Source organism: Cetorhinus maximus, chromosome 18 (assembly GCF_964194155.1).
Source record: "Cetorhinus maximus chromosome 18, sCetMax3.hap1.1, whole genome shotgun sequence".
NCBI classification, from domain to species: domain Eukaryota; kingdom Metazoa; phylum Chordata; class Chondrichthyes; order Lamniformes; family Cetorhinidae; genus Cetorhinus; species Cetorhinus maximus.
Window position 1 is genome coordinate 48,584,037 of NC_135896.1, and position 15,205 is coordinate 48,599,241.

Genomic DNA, 15,205 nt, shown 5'->3' on the forward strand with positions numbered 1-15,205 from the left:
GATGAAATTACTATGTATCTAGATGAAAAGAGGATAGTTGCTGGCACAGATTTCCAAAGGGATAATCATGCTTGACAAACTTTGTCGAATTCTTAATGGTGGAAGCAGACATGATAGATGGAGGGAAATACAGATTTTATGGGCTGGTTGGACAAATGGCCTGTTTCCATGTTGTAACTTCAATATATAAGTGTGTTTGGAATTTGATCTATTAGTTAATGTAAAGAGAGATACTTCCTTACCATAAAAGCATTTTCAGGTAAATTCCATTAATAACATACCTAAACTGTTCTACAGAACTAAAACAAGACGAGCCTTTTTTAGTGTACAGTAGCTGTTGAATTTAAGACATTTCATATTAATTATCCTGTATCACATAAGTAAGCATGAATACAGCTTCGTTTAGAGAATTTTCAAAATTATGGTCAGTTCTCTGAAGTGCTAAATGTAACAAGTGTTGAAATGCTTTTGTTGTGATCCCCCTTTAAAATAGGGCAGAGCCTTTTATTTCTCCAGATGAGTGAATGTTATGCAGGTTTTAATTCCATGTTTAGCTAGCTGGGCAGACTTTGGATGGTGCAGTAGTTTGATCCTCAACATCCAGGCTCAAAATGAGAACGTTACTCTTCCCAATAGATATCTATCTATCTATCTCTTGTTGAAAGTGTGCATGAATTAATTAATGCTTTATAAGGGCAGAATTGAACTCAGCTGTGATGCCATTCTATCTCCTCACCTTTGGTTAATACCCTGCAGGCACTTGCTGTCAATGTTCATAAATGAAAATTTGTTACAATGAATAAGGTAACAGAAGTTTGCTGATATGCATGGAATTATATTGCACTGTGAATTCTGCCTTTTGGGGAAAGAGAAGAAAAAAGACCAGTAAAGCTAAATTAAATCAAATTATGCTTGTGCTAATTTTTTATTGGGCTCAAAGCAGCTACAAACACTGTTAATACTTCTGCATTTATATCAATCTTTCACAGAATATATGAGTTCAAGAGCAGGAAATGTTTGCTGGTTTTGTATCTGCTTTAATAGTTCATAGTACTTCGGTAAATTGACTGGATGAGTAAGCAGTTAGTGGTGCCCTGCAAAAGAGCTGGCTGACGGAGCAATTAATCTTTGTCTCCAGCTCAGGGTTACGCCTAAAAACTCAGCCATTAGTCAACTTTTTGCAGTTTTTGGCCTTCATTTATCAGTTTGCTGCTGCTGAAAAATTCCAGGCCCAAGAAGGCTTGCCTATTTTTGTTGAGCAGTGGGTGGAGTAACAAGAATGTAATCAGCTTGCTGGGAGGCAGTTACTTTGTGCAACAAATTAAGCATTTACCAGCTGAGCCATATATAGGCTAATAGTGCTCTACTGGACACTTTCAGGTATGTGCCTGTCGATGTTGCCCGAGTTTTCTGTTAATTTTTAAGGTGAACCCGAAAGGTAGTTGTGTAGTAAGTTTTTATGTTGCTGTAAACTGCTTAGTACTGTACTAGAGATGTGACTGCAGCTGGTAATGAAAACCAATAGATCTACATTTCTTGGGTAAAGAGAGTTTGCACTAGATGTTTAATCAAGATTCGATTTCTTGAATAATATGGTGTGAAATTCCTTTGCTCTAGTTGTGAAATGCTGTCTTGTTCCTGCAGGTCTCCAGAGAGTGCAACGTAAAGCAATCTGCTGGCAGCCTGTACTTCAGCAATCGAACCCTTCTCACTGAGCTCATGCTTTGCGCTGTTAACCATTGCTGCTTTCTTGTGCTGCATGTATATATTTATCCCATGAGTTTGGAGCTGTTGGTTTTGAGAAGGGCTGGCGAATACCGGTCAGTTCTTTGAAGATTAATTTTGAATTCTAGTTATTTTTAACCATTAAGCAATTGTTATCCTAACTGGTTGAATTTATATGTTGTAGCTGTGAACTAATTTCCAAATTACACTCTCAACTTTCCATGGACTGAAAAAGTAGCATCTTGTTTCCTTCTAGTATAAATAAATTAATAGAGGTAATGAAAATTTCATTCATGTCTTTGGCAATCTATTATCTTTTATACATAATTGATAGACGGAATGGTGTGAGAGAACTGACATTTGTGTGCAACAAAACTGAATTGGTTTTGGTATTTTCGTATGTGTCACAGAACATTGTTTCCTGTTTTCTCTTTCAGTTTGTTTCTGAAGATGATGCGTTAAGGCCTTGTGGTAAGAAGTCACTGGTCTCAGGATGTAGAAAACATTAAAGGAAGTGACGGCGTGCCTTACTTTGGAATTGCCTCTGGTGAGGATATTAATAAGTACCAGCTTATACTACAGCAAAGAAGTGCATGTTTCATTAAACCAAATAAGTAATTTGTATGTTTCAGTGAGAACAACATTGGAAATGTAACACTGTGCAAAAATCAGCAGAAATTGTAGAAATCTTGTAGCATCAGGTTGTGACAGTAACAGATTCCCACCTTTCCTGGGTATTTGAAATTAAGAGTGCTTACCTGATTACCAATGTCCCCTCTGCTGCCTGTTCATTTGAAAGTTTGGTGCCTCAAGTTTTTTTGCACGGCAACATCCATGAATGCACGGTATCTGAGAGAGGATTTGTGCGTGACCTGGGTGGCATTTTGTGTTACTGTTTGGCCATGTACATTATTGATCATACATTTTCCACTCTTTCCTATCCATTTTGCTTCTCTGTCCTTTGTTGTGTCCTTTTTAAACTTCTACTTTTCTACTTTTTTCATATTAACTATGCCCGGAAAGGAGAGAAGAAATTGCTATGATCCCCGTAGAGACCAATAATGTTTTAAAAATAAATTTGAACTTCTAGTTAACAGCTGAAAAAGGTGACACAGCGAGAATTCACATTTTAAGATTTTTACTGTAACAGATTACTAAAATTGCAATTAGCAAAACACTATTTTTGTAGGCAGCTTATACTTTAAATTACACACAGCACTCTCCATAGAATTACTGTCCCTATAGCAAAACAATCCATAGTTGCTTCCAGCGGGTACATTTTCCCATTTCACCTTGTATTAACTTTGACCATCTCTTAGGTGCTTCCCTCAGTTTTCGGAGAGTCCGTCTCACGGACTAGAGACCGTTTCCCTCCTGCATCTGGCTTTGGTAGCTCACAAAGAACAACAGCCTCTTCTCTCTGCTAACCACACTAAATGCTGTTCTTCCCTCTTTTCTTTCTGCCCATAAGCTTGGAGCTGGCAAATCTATTTACTGTTAGCACAGCTGCCCTTGTTCTTTATTCCCAGGTGTGAGAACTTCACACCTTTCTCAGCCAGTCCTTTAATTAAGCCAGGTTTCTTGTCAGGCAGAATTTATAGTAGTCACACTTCATTTTAACTTAAGTTTAAAGACACAGTCTAAAACATAACCTTAATAACCTCATACCTGTAACAAAATGACTATCTCAGCTTATTCCAACCTACATAACTTGCTTCCCAGCAATGGTAATATTTAATAGAGAGTTGAGTTGGTGGTAACACTTTGGAGGGAAGGAGGGGATTCCATACCAGATATGTGAAGCACAGTTACATAGAGAGGGGTTAGTACTGTCTCTAATCCCCCCCCACCCCATAAATTCAATCTAAAGAATTTGTGCTTAATTATGTATTTTTGACAACACAGTTTGAAAACCATATATTCAGTTGATCCAGTAATCTGCAATGTATTCAGGATTTTCAAATTGTACAGGCTTTCCCTGATAAATCATATACCTAATTTCATTGCTATGTGCAATTTGTTTTTTTTTAAATCGCAGTAATACTGGCCTAATGAAAATGTAAATATTGAGGATATGTTGGATTCTTTGGTTTATCATTTTGAGAGATGATCGGTCTAGTCTCAACAGTTCGTTAATTTAATTAAATATTAGCTCGTGAGAATATGAAATGCTCATCAATCTGTTTAAAAGGAAAATGAATTAGTATAACACCAATCTATTTGCTATCTGTAATCTTTTCCTTTCCCATCCAATGTGCTTGTGTGTTATACCTGAGCCAAAATTCGGGCTCTCTCTCAATTATACTGTAGTGCCAGATTAACAGACAGTGCCGTACAGATCAAGAAACATCAGGTTTTAATTGCCTTCTGCCATAGCAAATCATGGTGTAATCTTGTTCTTATCTTCCTCAGGTTTATTATCTTAATCTTGTTTTCTTAAGGTTCTGTGCCATTGTTGTTTTTATCCTGCACCATTCACCTTCCACACCCCTCACCTCTGCCTTCCTGTCCTTGTTCAAACTTACCCTGCATACAAGCTCTTCTGCTCCCCACTTCCTGTTAGGTTGCCACCTTTCCTCCTGTAAAGACATCTTGGATGTTTTGTTTGCTTTGTGAAAGGCGTCATATAAATGTAAAAGTAAAAAACTGCAGATGCTGGAAATCCAAAACAAAAATAAAAAATACCTGGAAAAACTCAGCAGGTCTGGCAGCATCTGCGGAGAGGAACACAGTTAACGTTTCGAGTCCGTATGACTCTTCAACAGAACTAAATAAAAATAGAAAAGAGATGAAATTCACCTCTTTTCTATTTTTATTTATTTCTGTTGAAGAGTCATACGGGCTCGAAATGTTAACCGTGTTCCTCTCCGCAGATGCTGCCAGAACTGCTGAGTTTTTCCAAGTATTTTTTATTTTTGTGTTATATAAATGTAAGTTTTTGTATGGTTTCTGAAGCAAAATACCAAAAATCATACATCCTTTAGTGCTTAATTTTTTTCTTCCTCTCGATCCTTGACTTTTTGCGTAACCACTCTTTCACAGAAACAATAAAAACAGAAAATGCTGGAAAAACTCAGCCGGTCTGGCAGCATCTGTGGAGAGAGAAACAGAGTTAATGTTTTGAGTCCGTATGACTCTTCAGAGCTCTGAAGAAGAGTCATACGGACTCAAAACGTTAACTCTGTTTCTCTCTCCACAGATGCTGCCAGACCTGCTGAGTTTTTCCAGCATTTTCTGTTTTTCTTTCAAATTTCCAGCATCTTCCATAAGAGCAGATACTTTCCGTGATTTCTTACAAGGATTTTGGTTTTCTTTTGGGTAATGTGGTGTGGCAGGGGTTGGGACAGGGGAAATGTGAAAGGACAAAGATATCAAATGTTCTGCTAAAACTAGAGAAGGGTGAGCTGCAACTCCTTAAAATCATTACATTGACACAGAGTTCACGGGGTTTATTGGAATCTTTTTTGATACTTATACAGACCTTTACTTTGGTAGTAATGTTATTCTAATGAAAGTTAGTATTAGCGCATATTGTAACTATATATATTTTCCTCCTAAATCCTTTGTCCACCAAATTTTAACCGAATTAGCATTTTTTTTTGTTCACTGACTTTCACCTCTTTTCACCAGGTAAACTCTTATTCCCTTGTGCAAGTTGGTTTTGATATATTTATGACTCCAAAAGAGGCATGAAGGTGTAAAATACCATATTTCAAGGTATGTAGCAATAAAAAAGAAATGATTTGGTCATTCTATATTTGATCAGCTTGCTCCTGATTTGTTGCCTGTTCATCCCAGTTTGATATTATTTGCAAACTTAGAGAGTTTTAATTCTTTTCCTATTTCACCATTTTAAGTATATTATAATCAGCATTGATCCCTGAGGCACCTCACAAGTTACGTTGCTCCACGTCTATCCAACTCCTCTGCTTCAGATACTTTTCCATCTATTGCAGAAGTAACTCCGCCCATGCCAAGCATTCTAACGTTGTGGACCAATCTCTGTAGCACTATATCAAATGCTTCATTAAAATCTAAATAAAGGATATTCAAAAAGTTCTTTCTATCCAGGTAAGAGTAATAGTGAAGCCACCAGCGCTGGCTGTTATAATGGAGTAAATTTGACAGCAGCTTCTGGTGTCTGCCCATCCGCAGTTAAATGTGGGAATCAGAAATTTGCTTTACAATTTGCGCTGCTCCTCCAAACTTTTTCACTGAGAAATTCGGCATCCAAACACACGAAAGGAGTGAAACTGCAGTACTTGCCCACAAATGCACCAGAAAAACTTAGGGCTTGTCCATTCAAGTACAAGTGAAATTTTTAAGGTGTGATAAATCTTAATTACTGTCAAACAGCCTTTCTGGCACTGAAAATATACTTGTATGAGTGTGGTGTCTCATTCCTTCGGATCTTAATTATTGTTAGAGACTTTATAAAAAATTATTATTTCAACCCTTTCTGTCTCTTATCTCTCTCTTTCAAACTTATCTTCTTTCCCTCCCTTAATTGACCATAAATTGCTGTATAAAAGTCCACAAAGTCTGTGGGCAGATGTAGACAATATGAATAGTGAGCGCTATTTGTTTACTGCTGACCACAAAATCTGGGCCAATTTGTTTTATATTCCCAGCAATCCTAATCACATCAATTTTGACTGTCCTGGTCAGTTTTTTAGTTCCCTGACCTTAAATCTTATAATTCGTGTTTTTGGTCCACTTCAGGTTTTATACTTGAAAGAAGCATTTTTTTGCCTTCATTTCCTGTGGTACAAAACCTTTGCTCTTTTTCTCTAGGGTACATCTTTCCTGGTTATTACACAGTATTGAGTCTACTGTTACCTTCTGTCTTGAATTAACAAGAATGTATTTGTGAGATTGTTCTACTTCTGTACTTCTCCCTTCTAAAATAAAAATCTGGTCTGCTGCTCTTAGCTTGCTTGTCATGCCATTGAAGGACAAAAAGGGGAAAATAAAATATGAGAGTAAACTAGCCAGGAATATAAAAACAGATTGTAAGAGCTTTGTAAAAGGAAGACAGTAGCTAAAGTAAATATTGGTCCCTTAGAAGCAGAGACAGGAGAAATTATAATGGGAACAAGGAAATGGCAGAGACATTGAACAAATATTTTGTCTGTCATCACAGTGGAAGGCACAAGTTACATACCAGAAATAGAGGGTAACCAAGAGTGAGGAAATTAAGGTAATTAATATCAGCAGAGAAAAAGTACTGGAGAAACTCAAGGGACTAAAATCCAACAAATCTCCAGGACCTGATGGTTTACAACCTAGGGTTCTAAAAGAGATGGCTGCAGAGATAGTGGATATGCTAGGTATGATTTTCCAAAATTCCCTAGATTCTGGAATGGTCCCAGCAGATTGGAAGTGAGCAAATGTAATACCACTATTAAAGAAAGGAGGGAGAGAGAAAGCAGTGAACTACAGGCCAGTTAGCATGACATCAGTTGTTGGGAAAAATGCTGGAATATATTATTAAGGAAGCCTGAACAATGGACTTAGAACAGCATTGTATGATTAAAACAAGTCAACTTGGTTTTATGAAAAGGAAATCCTGTTTGAAAAATTAATTTAGCTTTCTGAGAATGTAACTAGTAGGGTAGATAAAGGGGAGCCATTAGATGTTATATACTCTGATTCCCAAAGAGCATTCGATAAAGTGCCACACAAAAGGTTAATACACAAGATAAGGGCTCACGGAGTTAGTGTTGATATATTAATGTGGATCGAGGATTGGTTAATTGACAGGAAGTAAGGATAAATGGGGCATTTTTCAAGTTGGCAGTTTGTGACTTGTGGAGTGTCGCAAGGATCAGTGCTGGGGCCTTGGCTATTTACAAAATCTATATTAATGACTTAGATGAAGAGACAGAGTAATGTATCTAAGTTTGTTGACGATACAAGTTGCATTCCCACCTAGCTTTTTGAGGAGGACACAGGCTGCAAAAAGATATAGACAGGTAAAGTGAATGGGCAACAAGGTTGCAGATGAGTATAATGTGGGGAGGTATGAAGTTATTCACTTTGGTCTTAAGAACAGAAAAGCAATGTTTTTTCAAAGATACAAAACTTATAAATGTTGATGTTCACAGACTTGAGTGTAATTGTACAAGGAAAAATTAGTATGCTGATACAGTAAGTAATTAGGAAAGCAAATGGCTTTATTGCAAGGGGATTAGAGTGCAAGAATAAAGAAGTTTTTCTACAATTGTGCGGGGTTTTGTTGAGACCACAGCTGGAACACTCTGTGCAATATGGTCTCCATATTTAAAGAAGGATATACTTGCTTTGGAGGCAATACAGTGAAGATTCACTAGACTGGTCTTTGGGACGAGAGGGTGAATAAATTAGATTTATGTTCTCTGGAGTTTAGAAGAATGAGATTATGAAGGGGCTTGAAATGCTAGCTAGTGAAATGTTGTTTCCCCTGGCTGGGGAATTTAGAACAAGGGGGCACTGTTTCATGATAAGACGCTGTTCATTTAGAACTGAGGTGAGGAGAAATTTTTTCACTCAAAGGGTTTGCGAATCTTTTGGAATTCTCAACCCCCGAGGGTTGTGGATGCTTCATCATTGAATAAATTTAAGGCCAAGATAGATTTTTGGTCTGTCAGGGAATCAAGGGATTTGGGGAGCGGCAGGAAAGTGAAATTGAAGCCCAAATTAGCCATAATCATATTGATTGGCAGAGCCAGCTCAACTGGTCATATAGTCGTCTTCTGCTCCTACTACTTATGCTCTTAACTTTTACAAGAGGTTTGGCGCTTCTTTGGTTGAAGTGAAATTCACCCTTCTCAGAGATATTCCTAAGATCCAAGAAATCTGAAACCTCCTTCCATACACCATTCTTCAAGCAGTGTAGTTCATGTGCCATAGCTATTTGTCCTCTTTTGCAGCACCTGGAACTGGATACAATCTGAGATTATTGTTTTGGAAGTCTTGAATCTTAATCTACTCCAGCTCTTGAAAATTGCCTTGTAATTTCAAGTGTGAACCGCGTGGCTTTTGAACCTTAGTCATCCACTATTTCTCATACCCTTGCATCTGGGAGGCAGCGTAACATGAGACTCCCAGTCACGACAACAGTCCCTCTGGGGGCAGTCAGCCACATGCTTATCTTGCTTCACTGTCAAACACTGACTCTCAATTCATATAGTAACCAATTATTTGAAGTGCGTGTTTTAGACTAAACACTTTTGTCACATATGTAAACAATTGTTCCTTGAGCTTAGCAATGTTATGTTACAGAGTCACAGTCCACTGACACTTCTCATCAGTAGATTCTGTCTGCGTATCTTGTGGACCCAGGGTGGTTCATGTGTTATGCATGTAGCACACATGCTGTCCATGTGACTGTGATATCCTCCTGTTCTGGTCCCATCTAAATGTTACTAAATTACCTCTTATCAGGCAAGTCCAGAGAGGGAGTCGGAGCTTCCTTTCAGCACCAATCTCCTCAAAGAACCAAAACGCTCATAATCTCACAAGTTCAGTTCTTTCTGCTGACTCTCTGGAATAGTGTTTCTATATGCTTGTTGGAATTTAGCATATTGTTTCCCCTGTGCCAGTCAGCACTGTCGCGCAATCACCAATTAAGATTTTGCTGCTTGTGTTTGGACTAACATCCAGCAACCACTTAAACATTTCTACAGCTGTAACTAACAGCTAGAAAATGTAAAACTCGGGTAATACATTTTTAAGCAATGTACTTATTTTAGACTCGCCACTGAACTCCCTTAAGAACCAAAAAAGCTCCTTTGCCTAGTCTCGCGAACTCACTGTAGATCAGTCATGGTGCCTTACATCTGCTGAGAGCTGGTCCACCTGGGGATGAAGAGTGCTATTTTCAGTCTCCTTCCAGGATCATATGAGAATTTGGGGTTTGGAGCTGTTGAAGTTAGTTGAGAGGACTGTTTCAGTGGAGAATGAGGGGGAGTCCACATTAAAGGTATTGTGATGTATTCTCTTGCCATTATCAAAGTGGAGTGGCTGTTTTCTTAAGGGGCACTTGGCTGTAGAGCTAAGGGCAGATGTAGCGTGCCCACAGTTTACTCAACCAGATGCTAATAGTTTCAATATGCTCTGAAGGGTTGATGTGGGTCTGTTGCAGAAATACCATGTCGACTTTCTCCTTGAGCTAAGACAAGATTTTCTTTCTGACATTGCAAGCTGTTGATATGTGGGAGATAAGTTTGATTTCAATCAGTAAAGAGGTTGGCTTGCTGTATTATATATGTAGGTTTCGTTCTGCTTGATGCTGTTGCTTGCTAAGGGTGCTAACCATTGATGAAGGTCTGCAGAGCTTGTTTGTAGAGAATCATAGTAGCATACAGCACAAGAGGGAGGTTCCAGGGGATATGTTCCCTTTAAGTTGTACAGTTGTGCAGCAACTGGAAAGTTCTTGCACAGGTGCTCAAGTCAGCCCCTTTAAGTTACCACACGTGCACAGCTATGCAAAAAATTTTAAAGAAGCCACACAGTAAAATAAATTACCCATGCACTCCAAAATAAAATTATGGGGAAAGTTGCCCACAGGACCTGGTATCTTAAATTTTTTTTGCAAATTAGCTTTAAATGTTAAACTGAAAAACTTTCCATCACATCAAGACTAGCTTAAATACTTCCCAGTAAGTACTGATCATAGTATGCAAAATATAGCATATCTCTTTCTTAGTGTTTCTAGAAATAAAAATCTGAACATTTTTACCTATACTGTAACCATTTCTCTCCTTATTTGCAGGTTGGCCATTATGCACCTTAAGCCATACCCAAAACTTCAAAAGAAAGATGCATCTCTTGAATCAAGCCAAGAGGCACTTGGAGGGCTTTGCTCCAGCCAGCATGCAACAGTGAGAGTTGAAAGATGCCAATCCACCTACAATAATCGGTCATGTTGTAAATCCATTACAGTTAGTACAGTGGCATCTCACATCAGCTTGTGGTGTCCAAGACCTTTTGGTTTCATTTCTCAAAATAAAATGTGCAATATGAGGAATCCAGTTGATAATCTTGCCTTTAAGGGAAGAAAGAAACACATGTCTGAAAATACTCTGCCTCCTTCAATTCATCAGGAAGAAGGGGAGGCACCGCTGGATATCTGGGCAGTCATAAAACCTGGTAACACAAAGGAGAAAATAGCCTTCTTTGCAGCACATCAGTGCAATAACAGGACTGGTTCCATGAAAATAAAAAGCAGCTGGGATACTGAGGTAACAACTGCTAAACGCAGAAGGAAATCTGCTGATCTAGAGAAAGTAAAAATTCAACCAATGAGAATAAAAGATAATGTGAAGGATGTTGACAGAAGGTGTTTACATGCTGATCCCCCAACAACCAGTAACAGTGAGGAAAATTCATCTGTAAATAATGAGAAGCAAAATGGTGATGGACTGTGTCACAGCAGCTCCCTTTCTGTGGCAGAAATGGTGGCTTTTCTAGAACAAAGGGCAAATTCTCTGCTCCCAGACTGTAGCAAAACATTTACAAATGCCAGTGCCAACATACCAGGTATTGTGCATTCAAAGGGAGGGCCTCCATCACCAGAAGCCATTTCTGCCATAGGACCTGAGTTTGGCTTAAGCCACAAAAAGTCCACTGAAAATAATAAACTACAGGGTGAATATGTCCGAGTTATAGAAGTTATAGCAAAGCTTGAATCAGAGTGCTTGAAGAATCAGCATGACCGAAATGGAGAGAGTTTGTCCAGGAATAATAGTTTTCGGAGAGGGGTGGGGAGGGTTTTGCTGACTAGTCCACACCAATCAGAGCAAAGCACCAAGAGTGCAGAGGTCATTACAACATCCATGGGGGTATCCAAAGCAGCTGATAATATTGGGGAAAACAAAGAACAATACAGCCACATAAGCACAAGCTGTACTGAACCGTGCACTGAATCACAGGAAGATGCTACACATGGTGCACCTCAAGCAAATAACCTTTCAGGTGTTGTGTTGGATCTTTCTAACAAAAAGTCTTCATTAATCTGCAAAGAAGCAACATCATTGCCAAACAGTACCAGAGAAGTTTTCAGCAGTGATGTCAGGATGCCAGTGGAGTCCTGTAATACCCCATCCCTATGTTGGGAAACAAACAATAAGTTTGTATCAAACTTAACTTTACCAGGGAATGGTAAGCGTGAGTATGCAAATGACTTTACTGTTGACAAAGAGCTGGTGTCTTGTATGGTGGATGGAAATCTGGTTAGAAGAGTGAATGGAGCAACGGAATGTAGATCAGTATCTAGATCTAATTGGGAAGAGTCTAATCCTTGTGAGGAACCACTTCCTGGAGAATTATTTTTCACACTTGAACAGTCCCATACAGAAAACTTGGATTCAAATGAAAATACTACTGAGGAACTCCAGGATGTTGCACAATGCAAGGACGACTTTGTGACTGCTAAAAGCAAAACATTTGACAGAAGTTGCTTAGAAGCAAATCAGGACAATTCTCTTCTATCTTTCAAAACCACATGCCCTTCATTAACTGAGCTCTTTCCTCTAAGAAGACAAGTATCTCATGAATTCCTAGAAACACGTTTCAAAATCCAGCAGCTTCTTGAGCCTCGGCAGTACATGGTCTTTTTACCACACCACATTATGGTGAAGATTTTCATGTTCCTCCCTACCAAAACTCTGGCAGCTCTGAAATGCACGTGCCATTATTTCAAGTTCATTATAGAAAACTATGACATTAGAGCAACAGATTCACGCTGGGTTTGTGACCCACGATACAAGGATGATCCATGCAAGCAGTGCAAAAAGCATTACTCAAAAGGGGATGTGTCACCATGTCGGTGGCACTCAAAACCCTATTACAAAGTTTTACCTTATGGGCGCTCATACTGGATGTGCTGTTGGCAGACAGAAAAAGATTCACCAGGCTGTAAAATTGGGCTTCATGATAATAACTGGGTGCAGTCTTGTAATCACATCCAACAAATATGTGAAAAAGCAAAGAAGAATGGAGAAGGAATGTGACTTTAAAAAAAAATGGTGGATTTGGTTTCGCCTGACTAGAGATTTAAGAAAATTCCTGTTGGATGATCTGCTTCCTGTAGAAATTGGAATATTTGTCAGTCCTGCACTGTTTACATTGTACAATATGATCATATTGGCTTATATGAATCTGCATGTACAGAACTGCAGCAGCTGTTAACTGTGCAAGAAGTGCAGTATTTGCTCTATCATGTGTTTGATCGATGATAATATTGTACTGTTAATGTAGCTGGCACAGCAACAAACCACTACAATGCAGCTATGTCAATGTTGCAGTTAGTCTGTTTTAAATTTTGGTCTTTCTTTTGAATAGTTTGTATATTCTACCTAAAATTACAGTTAAGTGAAAATGCAAAATATTGGCGTGGGAATGAACTCAAAACACATCTTAACAAAATTGGTCATCTAAGACATAGTTAGAATTATGATAGTCAAGTGTTGCTATATGATGTTGGGGCAAATACATGGAAAAATGTTATGTTGGCATTGCAAAATTACAGGTTATGCAAAATGTAAAATGGCTTGAAATTTTTTTCAGTAATATTGTTTGGATCTTCAGTTTTAATTTCCATATCAGTGCTTTTGATTGAGTTGCAGTAATTTTTGGGAGCCTGTTTTCTGGTCTTAAAAGGAAATTAAGTTGAACTCTTATTTTCTTTGCTTTGTGTTTTTGTAAGTCTCATTCAGATAGTTATGAAATGTAAGGCTGTTCACGAAGTGCTTTCGACAAGTAAAGATACTTTGCACAGTGCAAATTTTTTTTTCCCTACTTGATTTAGAGTCTTAGAGTCATTTGTACATCTTTTGGTTTCTGAAAGCACTTATACATATTTTGCTATTTAGTCAATAACTGAACACATCTCTTTTAAACTCGGTTAAGGTTTGAACTGTTGATGCTGTAAGTGGAGAGTCATATAAACCCTTGTATAAAGCAATCATTTTAGTGAGGTAGGTATTTTAATAAGATTAACCAGTTATTGTGTTGAAATAAGATGTAACTCAACTTTTTATCAAAAACAAAATTCATTATGCCATGGCAAACAATGTTCTGATCCAACTGATATGTTTATCATATTTAAAATCTGCTTTATTGATGAGCAATAAAAATCTATTTTTAAACAAAGCCTTCTACAAAATAAAGCCATAAATTTCATCTTGACATAAAGTAGTGTGGGGAAAGATATATACCTCATCCCCCAAAAATATTAAGACTAGGTCATTTTTAAATCTTAGCAACATATTAAATTGCCATGGTTTAATAATAACTACTTCAGCTGCAGCACCAGACTAAGATCCCAACGCCCTTGTGGTTTTATATTTTGAGTTCCAGTTGAAAGCTCTATTCCAGCTTGACTTTAAAATGATTCATTTTTAATTTTCCCTCTCATCTCAAAAAAATGGAAGCAGCAATATAAAAGCATCCTCTCATCTCTTTGGCACTGCCTGAATCAGGGATGGACATTTTTACATGTGTAGGCGTGTGTGTGTGTGTACCATATATATTTTTTAAAATTTGACTTCTGAGATTTCCCTTCAAAAGAAACAACTGCACAAAATTCATCTCAATTCATGCCCTTGTGTGAGTAGTTGTTTTCTCAACTCTGGGGATAAATATTTTATTTAATATTGTACTTGTCTCTTAACTGCATTATTGAAAATGTTCAACATTGTGAAACAGTGGTGAAGTTTAAGGCTAAGACAGGAAACTCTGGGAACATTCAGCAGATTAGGTAGCATTTGTGGAGAGGAAGGGAGGGTTCTGACGAAGGTCATCAACCTGAAAAGCGAACTCTATTCCTTTCTCCATAGATACTTCCTGGCCTGCTAAGTATTCACATAATTTTTTTTTTCAGATTTCCAGCATCTGCAGTATTCTGTTTAAGCTAAGATATTGTGCCTAGTTACCCCATAACAATGCTGTCTCTTTTCAAAAGTCACTGTCTGTAACACTCCCAAAACTAGGTTGTAAGAGTACTGATGTATTTTTTTTCTAAATAAATCTTTTAAAGCACTTTTACTGCCTTTGCAAGCTTGAGATACATGATTTGATTACATATTTATACCTGTTTCTGATTGTAGTCAGAACTAGGATTTCATTTTTGCATTCGCACTGTCCTGTAAACATGTGCGTTACTTTGAATTTTATAAATGTAGTGAAGTATCCCCATCAAATGCAATAAATCTGACACATGAGCACGTTTTTTTAATTTAGATTTTGATTACCAACGCACTTAACATTTTCAGATGGTGCCTAAAAATGTTTGCCTGTTTGTTTGCTACTGACTCCTTAATTCTGCATAACCTGTAACTCTTTGCTTCAGAGTGTATTTTGCCCCAACCAAAGTTTTTTGCTGCTTGCTCCAAAAGACTTTCATTTTGAGTGCTCAACGTTGCAAGCATCTCTATTTACATTTCAGCAGTTAAGATACACAATTGTACAGCTGCTGTTTCTGTGTGTCATGTACATT

General features: G+C 37.9%; 1 protein-coding gene across 3 annotated transcripts in view; it reads left to right on the forward strand.

Annotated features, from left to right (window-relative positions):
- The window catches only part of LOC144693154 (F-box only protein 34-like), a 38,728-nt gene extending 23,974 nt beyond the window's left edge, over window positions 1-14,754 (forward strand). The window contains exons 1-3 of one of the 3 annotated variants that reach the window (XM_078562667.1): window positions 5,356-5,442; window positions 5,682-5,796; window positions 10,481-14,754. In XM_078562667.1, coding sequence (XP_078418793.1) covers window positions 10,491-12,719 — 2,229 coding nt within the window. In that variant the 5' untranslated portion in view covers window positions 5,356-5,442; window positions 5,682-5,796; window positions 10,481-10,490 and the 3' untranslated portion in view covers window positions 12,720-14,754. Of the gene's footprint in view, window positions 1-2,162; window positions 2,273-5,355; window positions 5,443-5,681; window positions 5,797-10,480 lie in introns of those variants that run through there. The other 2 variants (XM_078562666.1, XM_078562665.1) reach the window with 2 other exon arrangements.
- Window positions 14,755-15,205: the final 451 nt, after the last annotated feature.